The 18460-nt window shown below is 36.7% G+C and overlaps 1 protein-coding gene across 13 annotated transcripts in view; it reads right to left on the bottom strand.

Moving 5' to 3' along the window:
• HEMK2 (HemK methyltransferase 2, ETF1 glutamine and histone H4 lysine) overlaps nucleotides 1–13470 on the bottom strand; it is a 40299-nt gene extending 26829 nt beyond the window's left edge. For 7 of the 13 annotated variants that reach the window (XR_013368703.1, XR_013368704.1, XR_013368705.1 and 4 more), the window contains exons 1-5: nucleotides 13306–13470; nucleotides 10827–10913; nucleotides 9771–9861; nucleotides 4164–4247; nucleotides 666–807 (exon numbers count right to left, since the gene is read on the bottom strand). Coding sequence is in view for 9 of the 13 variants with exons in the window: in XM_077878901.1 (XP_077735027.1) it covers nucleotides 666–807; nucleotides 4164–4247; nucleotides 9771–9861; nucleotides 10827–10913; nucleotides 13306–13439 (538 nt within the window). In the remaining 4 variants the exon portion in view is untranslated. The other 6 variants (XM_077878903.1, XM_077878905.1, XM_077878910.1 and 3 more) reach the window with 5 other exon arrangements.
• Between the last annotated feature and the right edge of the window lie 4990 nt (nucleotides 13471–18460).

The raw sequence follows: 18460 nt of genomic DNA, 5'->3' as shown, positions 1-18460 counted from the left end.
TGAAAGTAGGACAGACTGAACAGTGATATTAAACAGTGGAAGTCAATGAGGTAGCTTATTTCTTTCAGGCATGTTGGAAAAAGCAACACCTTCCCTTTTGCAAATAAATAATACTAAAAAGACTGAGTTAAGAAAATGGGAGTTAAAAACAAAACAAAACTTAGTAATCACGATGTGATTTGAGGGGCTGAAGATATAAGGTATAAGATAAAAATCAAACATGTATTAAAAGGGAAGATTATGGTCGATTTAGTTACGGAGTCATCTGAAAACCAAGTTCTAAAAATCCGTACCATGAACTAGTTTTCACATGAACTAAAGAGTACACAGCAGAATTGTCAAGGGCATGAAGACAACGATGTGAAGAGAAAATTCATAATATTCAGGGTGAGGTGTTAAAAGAAGAAATTACAGAGTTTGTGTTGGAATATTAGTTTATCAATTAGGGGAAAAACTGTCCTTCCCTCTTAAATAGTACTTTCTAAAACCACAAAAAAACTACATCTTAAACATCTCTCTCTTCTTTCAATATGAATGTTACATCTGTGTGAACTATTGTCAGTGATTGTAATATTTCAGGTTACTTCATAAATTACAGACTTTAACATTATTAATTTTTGATTTCAGCAAAGTAAGTGGTTAAAAAATAAACTGGTCTGGATTACCTGGATTGTTTTCTTTAATGGTAACTAAATAGAATAATCCTCTTGGTGAAAGAAGATCTGGAGCCAGTGGGAAAAATCTGTCCATGACTTCCCGACCATTTCTGCCACCAGCCCAAGCTGCTTCTACTCCATGACTTCCTACCTGTGACCATTTAAAAGAAAGACTGTTTTGATTCAAGTTACATTTAGAATCATAAAAAGAATCTTTTGACAAGTAACATTCACCAGACAAGTATATACTTTGTATATTACTGCCTTCTAGGAGGCAGAAAATTTGAATCTGAGCCCCACCATCTTCAAGCCCTGTGACAATATGGAAGTTTGTCATTTTTGTGAATTAGTTTCCTCCCTTATCTGTAAAATCAGAAAAACAACAGCTTCAACTGTGAAAGTAGAAAAGTGATAACAAATTAATTTTTTCCATTGTTAGGAATAACTGAGGAAATATATATGAAGTTTGAAAATAATTACCTGCATATATCAAGTGCTTAGTAATAGTTGTTACTATTTTTTAACAATTTTATTTGTTTGAGAGAGTGAGATAGAGAGTGAGAGAGAGAGAGAGCAAGCACAAGAGGGGGAGGGTCAGAGGGAGAAGCAGGCCCCCCCACTGAGTAGGCGCCCGATATGGGAGTCAATCCGGGGGGTCTGGGATCATGACCTGAGAGGAAGGCAGAGGCCTAACCCACTGAGCCACTCAGGCTCTCCTGGTTGTTACTATTTATGTGATGTTTATATTGATAGACACAGGTGATTCCTATACTTAATACTGAACAATCAAGAAGAAACTACAAGGAAGATCTTGCATTTTAAGAAATCTATCTGCAGAAAGTTCGTTTCAGCATGTCCCATTGCATTTGGGTCTCTTCTAGATTAAAGAATGAATTATAAAGAACCCATTTAATATATAAAGGCTCACTAAAGCATTAACAACTAATTCTTTTGTAGAAGCAAAAACCCATGAGAGTTCATATGGTATTAAAAATCTTTAGATTCTTATCATTGTACATTGTTTTCAGAACTAAAGAATATTTTGAAGAAATCACTCAAAAATTATTTTAATACAGGACACCTGGGTGGCTCAGTGGTTGAGCATCTGCCTTCAGCTCAAGGTGTGATCCCAGGGTCCTGGGATCAAGTCCTGTGTCGGGCTCCCTGCGAGTAGCCTGCTTCTCCCTCTGCCTGTGTCTCTGCCTCTCTCTCTCTGTCTTTCATGAATAAACAAATAAAATATTTAAAAAACAAAACTATTTTAACCCTAACAATTATTTTCTTTCTATATCCTCCAATGGTTTTATCCATATTTTAGTTTAAACTATTTGGATACAATCATGCCTACTGCTTTATTCATCTGAATACTATATATTTCTCCATTAAAGTGAATTTCTTTATACCGATAACTATATACAAATATAATTTGTAATTGTACTTTCCCCTTTTACTGTTTTCCTTGTCTGCTCCTCCTCCATCGTACACACACACACACACACACACATATCCCTCACACATTTTTTTCTTTTTCATCCATGTTTTACAAAGACAAGATTATATTCTACATTCTTACCCTATATCTTGCTTATCTCACTCAACAATACCTTATGATGAGGTCTTCACATGATCAGGTATGGTTCTGATTTACTCTTTTAATGGCTTGCCTAAGATTTTATAATGGAAAGTATCATATCTTATGAAGCTATTGATGAGCATCCAATGCATTCATTTGCTTAATTTTTTTTGTATCTAATTCAAATTATTCCCATATCTATCATAAACTTCTTAATATAATTTTCCACAAAGTAAATTATATAAGGAAATTTATCAGCTCCTGTTTTTTTGTTTGTTTGTTTGTTTGTTTTTGTCAAGACTTTCCACTAGAGACTTCCCTTTCCTGGGATTCCTAGAATTAACTTCTTTTTCTGGGGCTCATGTCTTCGTCTTCCTTGCTTTACACCATTATTTTGGCTGAGCCCATTCTATGGATGTTTCATCAGGTACAATGGTCTGTGGACAGAGTGCCTGGTGAGAAAAGGCTGTGCCAAGTCTGTCTCTTGTCATTCTCTTCCAGAATGGCCTAGGACTCCTCTGTGGTAGACCCTGTTTACATGCCTCCCCAGGGATGTTCGGCCAGGTTTATCTGCTTGCATTAGAAATGCCCCTAAAGGAAGATCTGGCACCAAGCACATTCATATAGATCACAGGGAGGGTTTCCATCTTCACAGGAAGGTGTGTTTGGTGGTTTGTTGCCTGCTTGCTACCTGAGCCTTGCTGTGCCTTCTCTTGGTCCTTCATAGATCATAGGCACAAGCCACAGTATCTAACCTCAGGTTTCTAAATATACTAGTAAGTACAGTCACAATTTTTTATATGCACAAACTCTCATTATTTTTTTTAAATATTGTATCTCCAGGATCTAACTCTAAGTCTCTTATCTTTATGCCTTCATGATTTCCTTCTTTTATCTTCATGCTCTGTGCACTGAAATCTTTCATCTGGTTACCAGAACACCAATTCAGGTCTTGACATAGACCAGATTCTCTTTAAATTCATTTTCTAATGTTTTATTTTGTATAAAACATGATTTACTGATCTGCATCTCCTGTTACATATATAGGTTTGTATTATTTGTCATCATAAACCAACATGCAATAAACATAATTTTGTGAATGTCAACTTTTAATTCTATTGTTGAATGTTTTCTTAAATTATATTTAAAGGACTGAGATTATTGGACTGAAACATTTTTATCACTCTTGATATTTACTCACATAGTCCTTTCTCAAAGAGTTGCATGAAGTTGCATTGCCCTCAGCCTCTGTTCACCTTGTAACACTGACTCTCCTTCTCATATGAGTTCCTGTGTCAGAGGAACAACAGGTTCTTTCTTAGTTGCTTAGCCGCCCTTAGTAGTAATAGTAGAGGGAAAATATAATGTGTATTCACCTTGCCAGAAAATGATTCATCAATGAATAAAACAGGATCATGAATAACTCAAGGAAAGCAAATCTTACTTTGTTTGCCTTGACCATTCTCTCTTTAGACTGGGAAGTGGTTGATATGATTTATCTCCTCATTATTGAGATTTTCCAAATCATATATTTCAAGATGATTTCTTTTCCCTACCTGAAATATGAATCACCCCCCACCTGTGAAAGGAGGAAATCTGAGACTTTCAGAAAGAATTCCTATAATGAATTTAAGGATGATTAAAATATTGTTTTGCAAATTTGCCATTCATGATAAAGGACACACACACATATATTTAAACACACAGCTTGATTTTGATGGGAATTTTAAGGATGAATATGGGTCACTGTATTTCCATTAGTTTCAGATTTTTTTCCTAGGTCTACCAACATACTTAATTACTGACAATTATGAGTAAAATCAGAGCAGTCTGTGTTAATCAGCAGCTCACTAATGTCAAATAATCAAGCTCATGTGATTTTTTAAAGAAAATAACTGAAAATATTAATAATTAAATTCTGTTACATGTCTTACCTCTTCTGGTGGAGTCACTACATAGGGGGGATTAAACACTAGAAGATCAACTTTTTCCTTCAATCTTGGTAGCAAGCCATTGACCTAAATGTTCAAAAGTCAGAATTTTAAGCTGGACTCAGAATTGAAATAGATAAATAAATAAATATTTAAAAATATTCTCCACTCATGTTTTTAGGGAAAAATGTGTTAGAGGGCTAAAATTGTAGACAGAGAGATAAATATTTTTACATTTTCATTCAGATAAAGATTATATGCATTCACCTAAAAACAGGAAATTAAACTATTTATCAGAATGAACATACAATGTTCAAGAAAGCCTCTGTGTTTCAAAAGCTCATATGTATACACTCTCGGTTCACTTACAGAAGATTAAGTAAGGAAGCAAGTTCTATGTTCTACACAGATATACACATGCTTTAAAGCTATTGCTCTGACTTAAACTTTCCATAACTTAAACTTTACTTTCCATAACCAAGAGAAAGGTTTTATGAGATGACAAAGAACATCAGAAGATACATATGTAAAAAAAATATACACATATGCATGCATATATATATTTGCTTTCACTTTAATTACTCATAAATGTATTGGCTGGAACAATTAGATATCAAAGAAAGGACTGAAAAAAGTGGAAGAGAGAGTGAAAAATCTCAGTTGTTTGGCATTTTGTAAATCTTTAAACAATTGAGTGCAATTTTCTGTGGAACCACAACAAAAATGTCATTTTAAACAAAGTGCATTTAGGGCAAAATGCCATTTCAAGTACTCCTTTGATTCCTCTGATGATTGAACTAAATAAGTATGCAAAACATCACGTCTGGTCATGTCACCCTGCACCTCCACAGTAAAAACACCGTATCTGGATGGGTTCTCACGCTGACATTTCCTTCAATTACCACTTTATATAGACTCTTATCCATGAATTCTGAGGCTCTTTTTTTCTTTCTTTTCTTTTCTTTCTTTTCTTTTTTCTTTCTTTTCTTTTCCCTTTTTTCTTTTCTTTTCTTTTTTTTCTTTCTTCCCTTCCTTCCTTCCTTCCTTCCTTCCTTCCTTCCTTCCTTCCTTCCTTCCTTCCTTCCTTCCTTCCTTCCTTCCTTCTCTCTCTCTCTTTTTTAAAGATATATTTATTTGAGAGAATGCATGTGCACACATGCAGGACCAGGGAGGGCAGAGGGAGAGGAAAGAGACTCCCCGCTGAGTGTGGTGCCTGACATGGGGCTCCATCCAGAAGCCTTGAGGTCATGACCTGAGTCGAAATAAAAAGTCCACGCTTAACCTACTGAGCCACTCAGGTGCCCTCTTGAGGCTGTTTCTTGAGATGAAATAGCTGAAGTACTTCAAGGCAGTGTCCAAAGTGTTAGCTATTTTATTAACATTCTTATAATTCTCCCATATATGCACAGGTACATATCATTATTTACTAAATATTTTTTCTTTAAATGGATTTTTTTTGTTAAATAAATTTGCTCTAAAGGGAAATCAGTATTACTTTCTGGAAGTAGAAATGACAAGGATAAATGGGATATAAATAAAAAACGTTATGGTTATAGTTATTGTTGCCAGTCTGAGAGTGACCCCAGGCCATCTGTCTCTTTGTTAAAGAGACATTTGCAAGTGTTGGAGAGGTGTTAAAACTAGAAGACCTTCTCCTAGATGCGATCACAATGGCTGAAGGAGAATTAGAGAGTTAACAGCTTTTACACTAAGTGATTCATAGTTGTTTAATACTCAGTCATACCATCTCAGTACTGGGCACATCACTGGACTGTTTACATACAGCATGAAACACTACCTTACAAACTTCCATTTTATCCAGATTTCTAAAAGCAACTCTGTTTGTCATCTTATTAAAAAGCCTGTTAACTATGTAATTCAAAGAGAGCACATGAATAGTACCTCTGAGGAAATGTTATATCAGTAACTTTTCTTTCTCTATTCATTTGAAAAGAGAAAAGTAACATTTTTGAGGGAAGTGTGATTCAGGTGTACATTTGTCTGCAAGTGGGAAGATGGCTAGTTAATCTGCCATTCCTTTCAGTAGTGACACTGGAGAGTGAGGAGATACATTTGAAAAAACCAAAAGCTTTATTTTCAAGTCCTTAAAGAAATTAAGTTTCTCACACTGTAAGAAGTCCAGAAGGTAATTTCTCAGGAATGTTGAGTAAGGAAACTAGAAAAGAATTTGCTTTGTAATTGTTTATAATGGCCCTAGGTTCTACATGTTAAAATGTTTGGAGTACTGGATTTTAAATGTAGGGAAAAAATGATACTAAATGACAATCATCATATGGTTTCACTCATATGTGAAATATAAGAAATAGTGATGGAGACTATAAGGGAAAGGAGAGAAACTGAATGGGGAAAAATCAGAGAGGAAGACAAACCAGGGGAGACTCCTAACTCTGGGAAACAAAGGGTTGCAGAACGGGTGGGGGGTATGGGGTGAATGGGTGATGGGCACTAAGGAGGGCACATGATGAGATGAACACTGGGTATTATACGTTGGCAAATTGAATTCAAATTAAAAAAATAAAAATGAGTGATAAAAAAACATGGAAAATGACGTAGTTTAAAAAGAAAATGGATTTAAATAAGAAAGTCACTGTAGGGCAGCCCCGGTGGCCCAGCGGTTTAGTGCCACCTTCAGCCCGGGGCATGATCCTGGAGACCTGGGATCGAGTCCCACGTCAGGTTCCCTGCATGGAGCCTGCTTCTCCCTCTGCCTGTGTCTCTGCCTCTTTCTCTCTCTCTCTCTCTGCACCTCTAATGAATAAATAAAATAAAATCTTAAAAAAAAAAAAGTCACTGTAGACTGAATATAAAATCTAATCACAGGCACCCTCACCCATCCATATTCAACTTGTGGGTGGTTTCAGAGCATTAGAACAGATCCAAGAATTGAGAAGTAAGCAAAAAAGGCCTCTGACAAGAAGTTTTAAATCCATACAGCAAAATGTACTTTATTCATATGAGAGGCACTTATTCAGAGCCCCTGAGCTCTTAGTTTAAATAGAAGTCTAACTAAGGGACACCTGGGTGGCTTAGCAGTTGAGAGTCTGCCTTGGGCTCAGGGCATGATCCTGGAGACCCAGGATCGAGTCCACATCGGGCTCCCTGCATGGAGTGTGCTTCTCAGTCTGCCTGTGTCTCTGTCTCTCTCTCTGTGTCTCATGAATAAATAAATAGAATCTTAAAAAAAAAAAAAAATAGAAGTCTGACTGAATCACTTGTTTGGTATTCTAGCACAGAGTATGTGACAAGAGAGAGAGGAAATGCCATGAACAGGTGACAATAAAATAAGACAACAGAAAGCAAGCAAACAGGTAGACAAAGAGAGGAAATAAAAACTCAAAATTACTGCAGGCTCTAGCTACTCAGTGTAAAGGCAAAAATCCCTGACTCAGCCTCATTATCACAGCTAGCACAGAATAGTAACTAATGTTCATATTAATGACCCTTCATCAATCAAAGGTAGTTATATTTAGTTCGTTTTAGGAATGTAAGGAAAGGCATATAACATATTTGAAAAAGCCCTTTTTTTCTAAAACTAAGAAACAAAATACAGAGTACTACTTTGTATGCAGGTAAGCTTAGCTATCCAAAACACTGATTTTGTATCATTGCTGTGATCATCTATACCCAGTGTTCTGGATATAAAGAAACGTAGAGTTTTGCAAGTAGATCATAATGCCTACGCCAATGCCTACTTCTTCTTGCTTTCTCTGTCATGTGTCAGCACTCAGGGTCACGAATCACTGACAGAGTATCTGGCATGGACTGCCACCAGCCATGCCCTGAAACAGCTGTGAGACCTCTAGATTTAAATTCCCAAGATCTGGGCTTAAATTCTGTATCATTCTATTAGTTATATGACTTTAAAAAGTGAACCTCCACTCAGTTTCTACCTCTGTTAAAAAAAAAATTCTGAATTTTCTGTATCTCTAAAGTATTATTATATCGAAAATATAAATGTAAAACTAATCATGGACACATTAAAGAAACAAGTTAAAATTTTAAAGGGCAAAACCACCACAGTGATCCCATGTAAATCACTTGAGCACCTTTCTTGATAATCTAGTTTTTCATACCAGTAGGTAAGTTCTTAATAGGTAAGAATTTCTTACCTATTTGGCTTAATTCCTTCTAAGCTGAAAAGTCACTTGTGAGTTTAAAAAAGCAGAAAACTGGGGCACCTGGGTGTCTTAGTTGGTTAGGCATCTACCTTCGGCTCAGGGTCCTGGGATTGAGCCCTGCACTGGGCTCCTGATTAGCAGGGAGCCTGCTTCTCCCTCTGCCTCTTCCCCAGCTATGCATTCTCTCTCTAATAAATATAAATCTTTTTTAAAAATTATAAAAAAGCAGAAAATCTAAATACTCTTACCATTGTAACAATAATACAGGTCAAGAAGCACGGAAAGCATTTTTATTTCTTATCCCGATCTGGTACATGCTGTTAGGATTTTTTGCTTACAAAAAAGCACTTATAACAACAACAAAAATCCAAAAATATCCAAGTCTCACTAATTAAAACATTAAAGGAGAACTGTGATTGGAAAATATATAATGTGTAACTTAAAATAAAATGATGGTTCTGTATTTGTCATGTGTTGTTTTTACCTGCCCAGGCCTCATTCCCCTCTTTCTTCTGATTTTATCTCCTTGATCTCTATTGGGTTAAGCTCTAGTTCCTCTCATTCTCCGTTCATGTGGCTTGGATAGGGCTTATCCCAATGCAGCTGCCAGGGTGGGACTATGACTTAGGCCTAAATCAGTCATCTCCATATTTTAAACCCTTTGGCCACAATAAGAGGTAGAGAGATGGCGTATGACCCAAGATGATCCAAGCAATGCTCATTTTGGGGCGTGTCAGACTAACTGAATATAAAGAGTTTCTTTCCCTGGAGGGATAAGAGAGGCTGTTTGCTGAGAAATAAGATATAGATAGAGATGCAAGTACCTTCTCACCATGAAGGGAAAGATTTCTATCCAGAAATAGAGCCAATAAAGAGAGAAGTTCAAAACTAAGAAAAAGATGCCTATCATATCATTTGAATTCCTGGAACCAGCTGTGCCTGAAGCCACACACTGGCTTTATTTAAGCCAGTTTTAACTAGATTGTCTATCACTACTACTACTACTACTACTACTACTACTACTACTTCTTTTTAAGATTTTATTTATTTATTCATGAGAGACATAAAGAAAGAGAGAGAGAGAGAGAGAGAGAGAGGCAGAGAGACACAGGCAGAGGGAAAAGCAGGCTCCATGCAGGAAGCCTGATGTGGGACCCGATCCTCGGACCCCAGGATCACGACCTGACCCAAAGGCAGTCATTCAACCACTCAGCCACCCAGGTACTCCAGATTCTTTGTCACTTCTGACCAAAAGATGACTGATCCTTCTAAGACAGTACAAATTTCCTTTGAATTTTGGACAAGATGAACTACATCAGTCAAGAATTCACTTTGTAAATTATGGGGTATACTATTTAGTGGATTAAAAGTTAATTAATTAATCACTCAAGCTTCTTTGACCTAAATCATCTTAACCTTAATATATTTTAAAAGGAAATTAACTATTATTGGACAAGGATCAACAGCTCACCAAGTCTGTAATAACTGGCTGAATGCTGACATTGTTACAGTGTGCTGTCTCCAGAGTACAAGCTGCTGCCTCAGGGTTGATATCAGTGCACCTATAAACAGAAAATAAAGAAAACTGTATCTTCTGACCACGAGGCAAATAAATCTATTACTGAAAATTAAAGACTGTTCCACTGCTTTTACATAAAGCAGATCTAAAAATAATCAAAATGCTTTAATAATGAAGGAAAAAAATAAAGATTTGTTATATTAAAGAAAAAGTTTGTTATATTGATATAATGTGCAAGCGTAGAAAAATACACATACATGCATACACATCTGAAGGAATTTATTAAATTGGGAATCCAATGAATACTACGCCACTACAAAAATGAAATTTAAAAGGAATTTCTGAAAAATACTCTTGATACAATATTAAATGAAAAAAAAGAAATGGGACAAAAAGAAGGAAACACACCTGGACCATGTGTGATAAAATTTAGGAGTGATTCTTGTTTTCTCCTTTATACTTTTTAAAAAGGATTTTATTTATTTGACACAGAGAGAGAGAGAGAGAGAGAGAGAGCAAGCACAATCAGGGGGAAGGGTAGAGGGAGAGGGAGAAGCAGGCTCCCTACAGAGAAGGAAGCCGGAGTGGCTCAGTGGCTCAATCCCAGGACCTCGAGATCATGACCTGAGCTGAAGGCAGATGCTTAACTGACTGAGCCACCCAGGCGCCCCTTCTTTATACGTCCCATATTCTCAAATTCTCTTTAAAAATGTAAGTAGTTTTCGATTTTTCCTGGTAATCAGACTATTTACATAAAATTTTTCAAATTTAGAGATGACCTAAAATTACTGTGTTGCTTCTATAATTATGTAGTACAATGGAACAGTTGCGAACATGCAGTTTTAATTTTTAGGGAAGAATAATTTACAATCTGAGTCCTTACTACACTTAAGTAGACCCATTCAGATATACACTATTTATTTACAAAAATAATTTCATTCAAGTGGTCATACCCCTAGTGAATTTCTTAGTGGAAAATGTAGATGAATTTGATATACTTACACTTACATGTACAGAGCTTGAGGACCTATCATAGAGGCTAGGAATGCAGATACCACTCCAGACCCTGACCCTACTTCAAGGCATATTTCCACTCTAAAAAAAGCAAAATAAAATAAATATGAGTATAGTAGGATAAAAATATACATCACATAAAATGACTCCCATCCTACTTTTAACATATATTTCTCCAGCATTATCACTCACCCACAAATATATGGAAATATAAAAGAAATTTATAAACACACTAGTTTCTGAAAACCACTTCGTGCTCATTTAATACTGTTTAGCTCAAAATTGTTTGGGGTGTGTAATTTAAGTCCATAAAATAGATGGCTTTCAATTAATTTCTACAAAACATTACATAAAAACTATGGAATATATTAAAAAAAAACTATGCAATAACATTCAGATTGAAAATACTAATATGAAAGACTTCAACCCTTCCCACAAGAAGCTCCTAGTTCAGTATTTCCCAAAATGATATGGTTAGTATCATTACAATATTTACTTATGAGAGATGTTTTCTCTCATTTAAAACTATAAAAAAATGTATATATATATATATATATATATATATATATATATATATATATATAAAATAAATAAAACTATAAAACATTCCAAACCATTAGCATATCTTAGCCGGGGGGGGGGGGGCAATGATCCCCTCTCTACTAACAGATTAAGAGCAGCAAAGAAATTCCCTATTTGTACAGCTGTACACTGAACTGGGAAGAGTATCTGATCTTAGAATATTAGTAATAACTTTAAAATGCTTCTAAATAAATTCATTATTCTGCATTTTATCCTTCAATTACATGTATTTCCCTGCCTATAATCTTACATATACACCAAAAGCACCAATGATCTCCATCACAGAAATTGGGTCTGATGGGATTGAGGAGGTCTCCCTGGCAACGAACTCCTTGAACAACTATCCAACAAGAAACTCTTAAGCTTCTAACTTTTGGAGGCAGTCCACATCATCCGACGAAACTTTATTATTCTGTGGGAAGATCTGTTGAATCTTACTAGGCGGCTTTTATTTGAAAACAACCATCATGCTTTCATAAACAGTGAGAATTCCAAGACCAGAAATAATCCGACTTTATAACAAAATCAGTTCCTTTTACAGCCTACTTTGCAATGCAATTTGCGCTTGTAAATCTTTCTGGGGTATCTCGAGTCTATGAGACGAGTTCTACAAATCAGCACCGTACCGTTCCACATTCCAGTAAATCCCAAAGTGCCATCGTTTACAATGAAGAGCTACTTTAGTAAGAGTTGGAACATTTTATACATGGAAAAATCTGACCAGGTTGAAGACAGATAAACACAATATAGATCTATGAAGCCGGACAGCTGTTTCCTCTTGAGATCACCAATTTCAAGTCTTGATCTTTAAATGATCATTTAAAAAATTATCATGTAGGTATTCATTCCTCTAATGTAGTAACATTCACATTTAAACATGTAAAATTTATGGGGCCCTTCAACAAGTCAAGTTTAATATTTATAGAGCGCTAGGGAAAATTCCATAGGCTGCTAGCTATGTAGCTATTTAAATTTTTTTACAGTTCGATGAAAAATTAAGTTCTGCAGTCGTACTAACCACACGTCAAGGGATCTGCAGCCCACGTGGCTAACCGGCCGTTGCAAAAGGGCAGTGTCAGCCATTCAGTGGGTTTAAAAATACTTATTTTTCAAGGGTATTTCTCTAGTTGGAAAAAAAAAAAAAAAAAAAAAGAGTCTTTTTTAATTTTTTTTTTCCACCTGGGGCAGCCCGGGGGGCTCAATGATTTAGCGCCTCCTGCAGCCCAGGGCGTGACCCTGGAGACCCAGGATCGAGTCCCGCATCCGGCTCCCTGCATGGAGCCTGCGTCTCCCTCTGCCTGTGTCTCTTATGAATAAATAAATAAAATCTTAAAAAAAAAAGTCTTTGAAAAATATTAAGGTATTTATAGCCAATTATGGAGATTAAAAAAAAAATACGTCTCCAGCCGGGTTCCCCCACCTCATGTCATTGGTGTGCCCTTCGGCTACTAGAGGGTGCTTCTGTGTACAGTCAATGCCACGCAGCTTTTAATATTTACTAAAAAAATAAAAAGTTAATACTAATAACCAATGTTTCCGGAAAATCTGGTTTGTGAGCGTGTTATGATATCGCTGCTCTCGGGGGCTGGTGTTCTTCAGACTAAGGGCTGACAGGAGAAGACCCCTGCCGGCGTGGTCGGGAGCTCTGCAGCTCCTGGGACCAAAACAACACCTTTGCAAGAGCAGATGGACCCCGGGCCCGCTCAGTACAGGGATCTACAAGGAAACCGGCCGTCCGGGCGCTCCGGGGTCAACGTTCGCCAAGTACGCGGGCTCCGCCTCCTCTCGGGGCAGCGGCGGGCAGCGTCCGTCCTGCCTGGGCCCTCCTTCGCCGCCGCCTCTCCAGAACGCCGGAGCCCTCTCCCGGGGGGGACCCTCGCCCTGCTCGCACCCCGTAAGCTCGGCCGCCGCTGCCTCAAGCGCGTCCAGCAGCAGGAACGTATCCTCCGCGGGCTCGTACACATTGCTGAAGGGGCCTCGGCCCACGTGCCCGTGCAGCGGCGTGGGGAAGCTCGGGGCCGCCATCTTCCCTTCGTCCTGCGCGCCTGCGCCCTAGTTGCGCGTGCGCAGGTGCGGCAGGGGGCGGGGCCGCGGGGCCGCGGGGGCGGGGCCTCGGGGGGCGGGGCCAGAGGCCGAGAGGCGAACCCGGGCTTGTTATTTCTAACAGTTTATCAGTCAATGCTCTTGGAATTTCTAAGTAAACAGTTATGTAATCTGCAACTGCTGACATTTGCTTTCTTATTCGAATACTTAGATTTATTTCATTTTCTAGGTTGGTCCTTGATGCAGGGCATCCTCGATTGTTTTTGACTAAAGGGAGTGTTTTCTTCTATTCCTTGTTTGCAAAGAATTGGAAAAATACGTAATGGTTGCTAAATTCTACTTTTTTTTTTTTTTTTTTTTTTTACATCAACTGAACTTTGAAAAGCTTTGAGATTTAAATTTAAGATTTTTTTTTTTACTCATTTAATTTTTTTTCTGTAGTATATTATAAAAATGAACCTTCCTGGTGTTAAATCATGAATGCACCCTTTTTATAAGCCTCACTCAAGCAAGATGATTTTTTCTTTTAATACCCTGCTGAATTTGGAATGCTGATAATCTAGCTCTGTTTTGATTATGCTGTCCTCACAGGATGAGTTAGGACATTGTTTCTGGAACATTTGTTAGAACTCACCCATAAAATTGGCTGGATATAGTGCTTTTTCTTTTTCATGGATGGCTGTCTGATGTTTTGGGTCACCTTCTATAGGTTATTCGACTGTTCAGGCATTTGCATTCTTTTTTTTTTTTTTTTGCATTTGCATTCTTTTTTTTGAAATTTCCCAATGACACATTTTTTAAAATTTGAGTAATAAAAGTACTGGAAAGTACTGAAGATTCCTTTTTTTTTAAACCCTGAGTACCTACCACCCAGAACTGACAATTAATAGTACTTTCTCATATTTCCTTAAGAGTTTCTATTTTATTTTTTAAATACATATTGTATATTACTACTTAATATGTATATTAAATATAATTTTTATAGGGAATTAACTCACATGATTATGGAGACTGGCAAAACCAAAATCTGCAGAGCCAACTTCCCAACCTCAAAACAGTTTTTATTATTTTTTAATTTTTAAAATGTATTTATTTGAGACAGAGGAGTAGGAGAGAGTGAGAGTAGGGGAAGAGGCAGAGAGGGAGAAGGAGAAGCAGGATCTCCACTAAGCAGGACCCTTAGATCATGACCTGAGCCACCCTGCCACCTCTTAAAAAAGATTTTAAATATAAGAACTAACATATTACAGATGAAGTGGATGTATTTTCTATATTCACCTGCCGTTCCATTTTGTAAACCTCTCTCCAACCTGACTTCCCTCATGAATTTAGTGTGTATCCCTTTAATCAGTGTTTTTATGCTTTTACATTCAGATATCCATGAGCAGCATATGGCTTGTCTGTTTTCAAATTTGTTTCACTGGTAATAGATTGGACAAACTGTTCTTTTCATTTATTTTTCACTCAAAATTATCACTTTGTGTTTTCATACAGTTAGTTTATTCCTTTTCATTGCCAGATAGTATTATATGAAAATATAAAATGTCCTATCTGGAATGGATAAATATCTATTGGTAAACATTTAATCTTCTCCAGATTTTCACTATTATAAACAACACTGTAGTTTACTGTCTCAAACATGTTTTTTTTCTGATCCTGCACAAAAGTTTCCTGGGATTCAAGCCAGAATGGATCAGCAGTGTTGTATACACATTTTCAGTTTCACTAAACATTTTCAAATTTCCAAATTTCTTTCCAAACTAACTGTGCTTAGTTGGTGACAGATTTAATATTTGATTTAATATTATTAGACATTTTAAAAATTTATTTTAAATTGAATTGGCCTAATTGTGATTGAATTTAGGCATGTGTTCATATGTTCTTCATTTGAGTTTCTTCCTTTGTGAACAGTCTGTTCATTTTTGCTTATTTTTCCTTTTTAATTTTGTTTTTAATTTCACCAAAGTTGATACATGCATAATTTAATAGGCCAAATAGTGCTACGTGATTTATTTGAAAAACAGTCCAGTCTAGTACACCAACATCCAGTTCTCATGTCTCATTCTCCAGAGATGACCATTTTCAACTTTTAGCTGTTTCTTTGGCCATTTATCCATATCTCTATGTACCAAGTTATAATGATGTTGCTTCATTTATCAATTTTTGCATTATCTTTTGAGTTCCCATGATAGACGATAAAGTTCACAGGATAGAAGACAAGAATTTGATTCTCCTGTTGCCAGTAAACAAATGGAATTACCAGGCCTCCTCTTCCTATCTTACCAATATGGTTATATTGTGATTTATTTATTTTACATTATTTTGTGTATAGAAATGCTACCTGGAACTGTTCTCTGTATCATACCTGTTACTTTTAATTCTTGCATAACTTTTTGCGTTTTCTTGAAGGTAATAATCATCTGGTGTATTACTTTCCTAGGTTTGTCATAACAAATGCCTACTACATCTCACAAATTAGATGGCTTAAAACAACAGAAATTTATTCTCTCAGTTCTGGAGGACAGAAGTCTGAAATCAAGGTGGGGGAAGGGCCATACTCCCTATGAAGGCTCTGGGGAAGAATCCTTCTTTGCCTTAGCTTTTTTTTTTTTTTTGTCTTAGCTTCTGATGGTTGGCAGCAATCCTTGGCCTTCCTTGGCTTGCAGTGCATCACTGCCATTTCTGCCCTGGTCTTTATTGGACCTGTTTCCCGTGTCTTTTCTTCTTCGAAATCTCTTTCCTTCTAAGAACACCAGTCATTGGATGGATATAGGGCCCATCCTAATCCAGTATGACTTCATTTTAACTTGATTATATTTGCAAAGACACTATTTGCAAATAAGACATGTAGATGTGTGTGTGTGTGTGTGTGTGTGTGTGTGTGTGTATAATGGTGGGGTGGGGGAGAGTTTAGGATTTCAGCATATCTTTTTGGAGAATGTAATTTAATCCACAACACCTACTAATAACTACTCTTTCATTTGCATAGTTTTCTATAGATCACAGATCAGCCTCAAATCTTTTCTATTTACCCCCTATCTGCCCTCTCTCTATCCCATCCCAATACATTTAAAGACATTGACCATTCTGGCTATTTCTATTTAGGTACCAATATGTCTCTGGGAATCATCCCTTGGTTCTGCTTCAGTTTTATCTTCAGGCTAGCTCTTGCTCTGGTACCAGGATAGCTGTACCTTCACAGCCTCACACCACCAAACTCAGTGGCAGTCTTTTTCAGTTGCTTGCACTAAAATCCTATCATTCACTCCTTCTTATTGGCCCGAAATGGTCCTATGCTTATTCTCCAATTGACCCTGTAGCCAGGTAGATGAAGTGATTTCCTCACATCTGTCTTGGGGCGTGGGACGAGGCCTCATCATCACCACCAGATAGCCAGAATGGTACCCCAAGAGCAAAATCCTGGTGCTGATATGGGTGCTGGGCAGAAACACAAAATGCCTACTACGTTGAAGTGTCTCACAGATGGTTGGTGAGCACTTTCTTCCAGTTTGCTATTGCTTTTTTGTTTTGTTCACAATATTTTTTACTATGCAGATATTTAAAAACTAATCTATTTTTTGTTTGTTTCTGATTTTTGTACTGTGCTTAGAAAATGCTCCTGAAAAAAAGCTTATTTTCTGGTTTCAAAGTATAGATACTTCATTATTTTAATTGGATCTACCTTATTACTGGGCCATTAGCTCTTTTAGAATCTTATTTTTTATTTACTTGATCTTTTATGGCCTGAGAATGAGGTGATTTAATTGTTTATTATAAATGTAATAAAATAATAAGCAAATTTATTTTGCTTCTGTCCACTTATTTTATGTGTTGATAGCTTTTGATTTTTGAATTTTGATGGTATGCCAATAGCAATCAATATTTGTGATTGATGTATCCTTTTTTTTTCTAATTTTTTTTAAGATTTTATTTTTAAGTAATCTCTACACCCAATGTGGGGCTTAAACTTAGAGCCCTTGAGATCAAGAGTTGCACGCTCTACTGACTGAGTCAGCCAGGCACTCCAATTAAAGCATCTTGATTAGGATTATGTCTGCTAAGAAGTGTCTGTCTTTGTCTTGCTTACTGCTTTTTATCGTCAGTTTAACCTTGCCTGAAATTAAGAATACAACTCTGACTTTTTGTTTCTGTTTTCTTAATATGCATTTTTCTTTCACTGTTATTCTTTTACCCTTAAACTTTGAAACACACACACACACATACACACACACACACACACACACTTTCTCACAGTGTTCCTATTGATCGACATCATACCCTCTCTTAAGAAAAATTAAAATTCTGGCATGCCTTTATTTCTATTTTTCCAATGTCTCCAAACACCCATGTTGAGATCACCTGAGAATTTGGATGATACTTACTGTTTTGTCTTTTTAAAGATTTTATTTATTTATTTGTGAGAGAGATCACCTGAGAATTTGGATGATACTTATTGTTTTGCCATTTTTAAGATTTTATTTATTTATTTGAAAGAGAGAGAGAGAGAGAGAGAATGAGTGAGGGGGAGGGGCAAAGGGAGAGGGAGAAGCAGACTCCCTGCTGAGCAGGGGGCGTCTATCCCAGCACCCTGAGATCATGATCTGAACGGAAGGCAGATGCTTAACCAACTGAGCCACCCAGGCACCCCTGATACTTACTGTTTTTTTAAAACAACTAACAGTGATTTTAATTGAATGGCTTTACTGGCTTTCTGATTCACATATTTATAGTATCCTACGTTTTTTCCTAGGACTCACATTTAGCTGGAATGTGTCCTCTACTAATTATTACTGACAGTAATATCCCAAATATCTTTATTTCACCCTTATAACTAAAAAGTAGTTTGTATGTGTAAAGCATTTTAGGATGAGAATCATTTTCTCTTAGAACTTTGAAAATATCTGTCTCATGTTAGAAAACATTTAGTACTGCTGATGAGGTATAATGCCAGTCTGAGTCTTATTCCTTTGTAGATCATTTAAATTTTGATCCTGGAAGTGTTT

Source organism: Canis aureus, chromosome 30 (assembly GCF_053574225.1).
Source record: "Canis aureus isolate CA01 chromosome 30, VMU_Caureus_v.1.0, whole genome shotgun sequence".
Classification (NCBI taxonomy): Eukaryota; Metazoa; Chordata; class Mammalia; order Carnivora; family Canidae; genus Canis; species Canis aureus.
The sequence above is the reverse complement of the archived record's forward strand: the minus strand, read 5'-3'. Positions and strand labels throughout refer to the sequence as shown.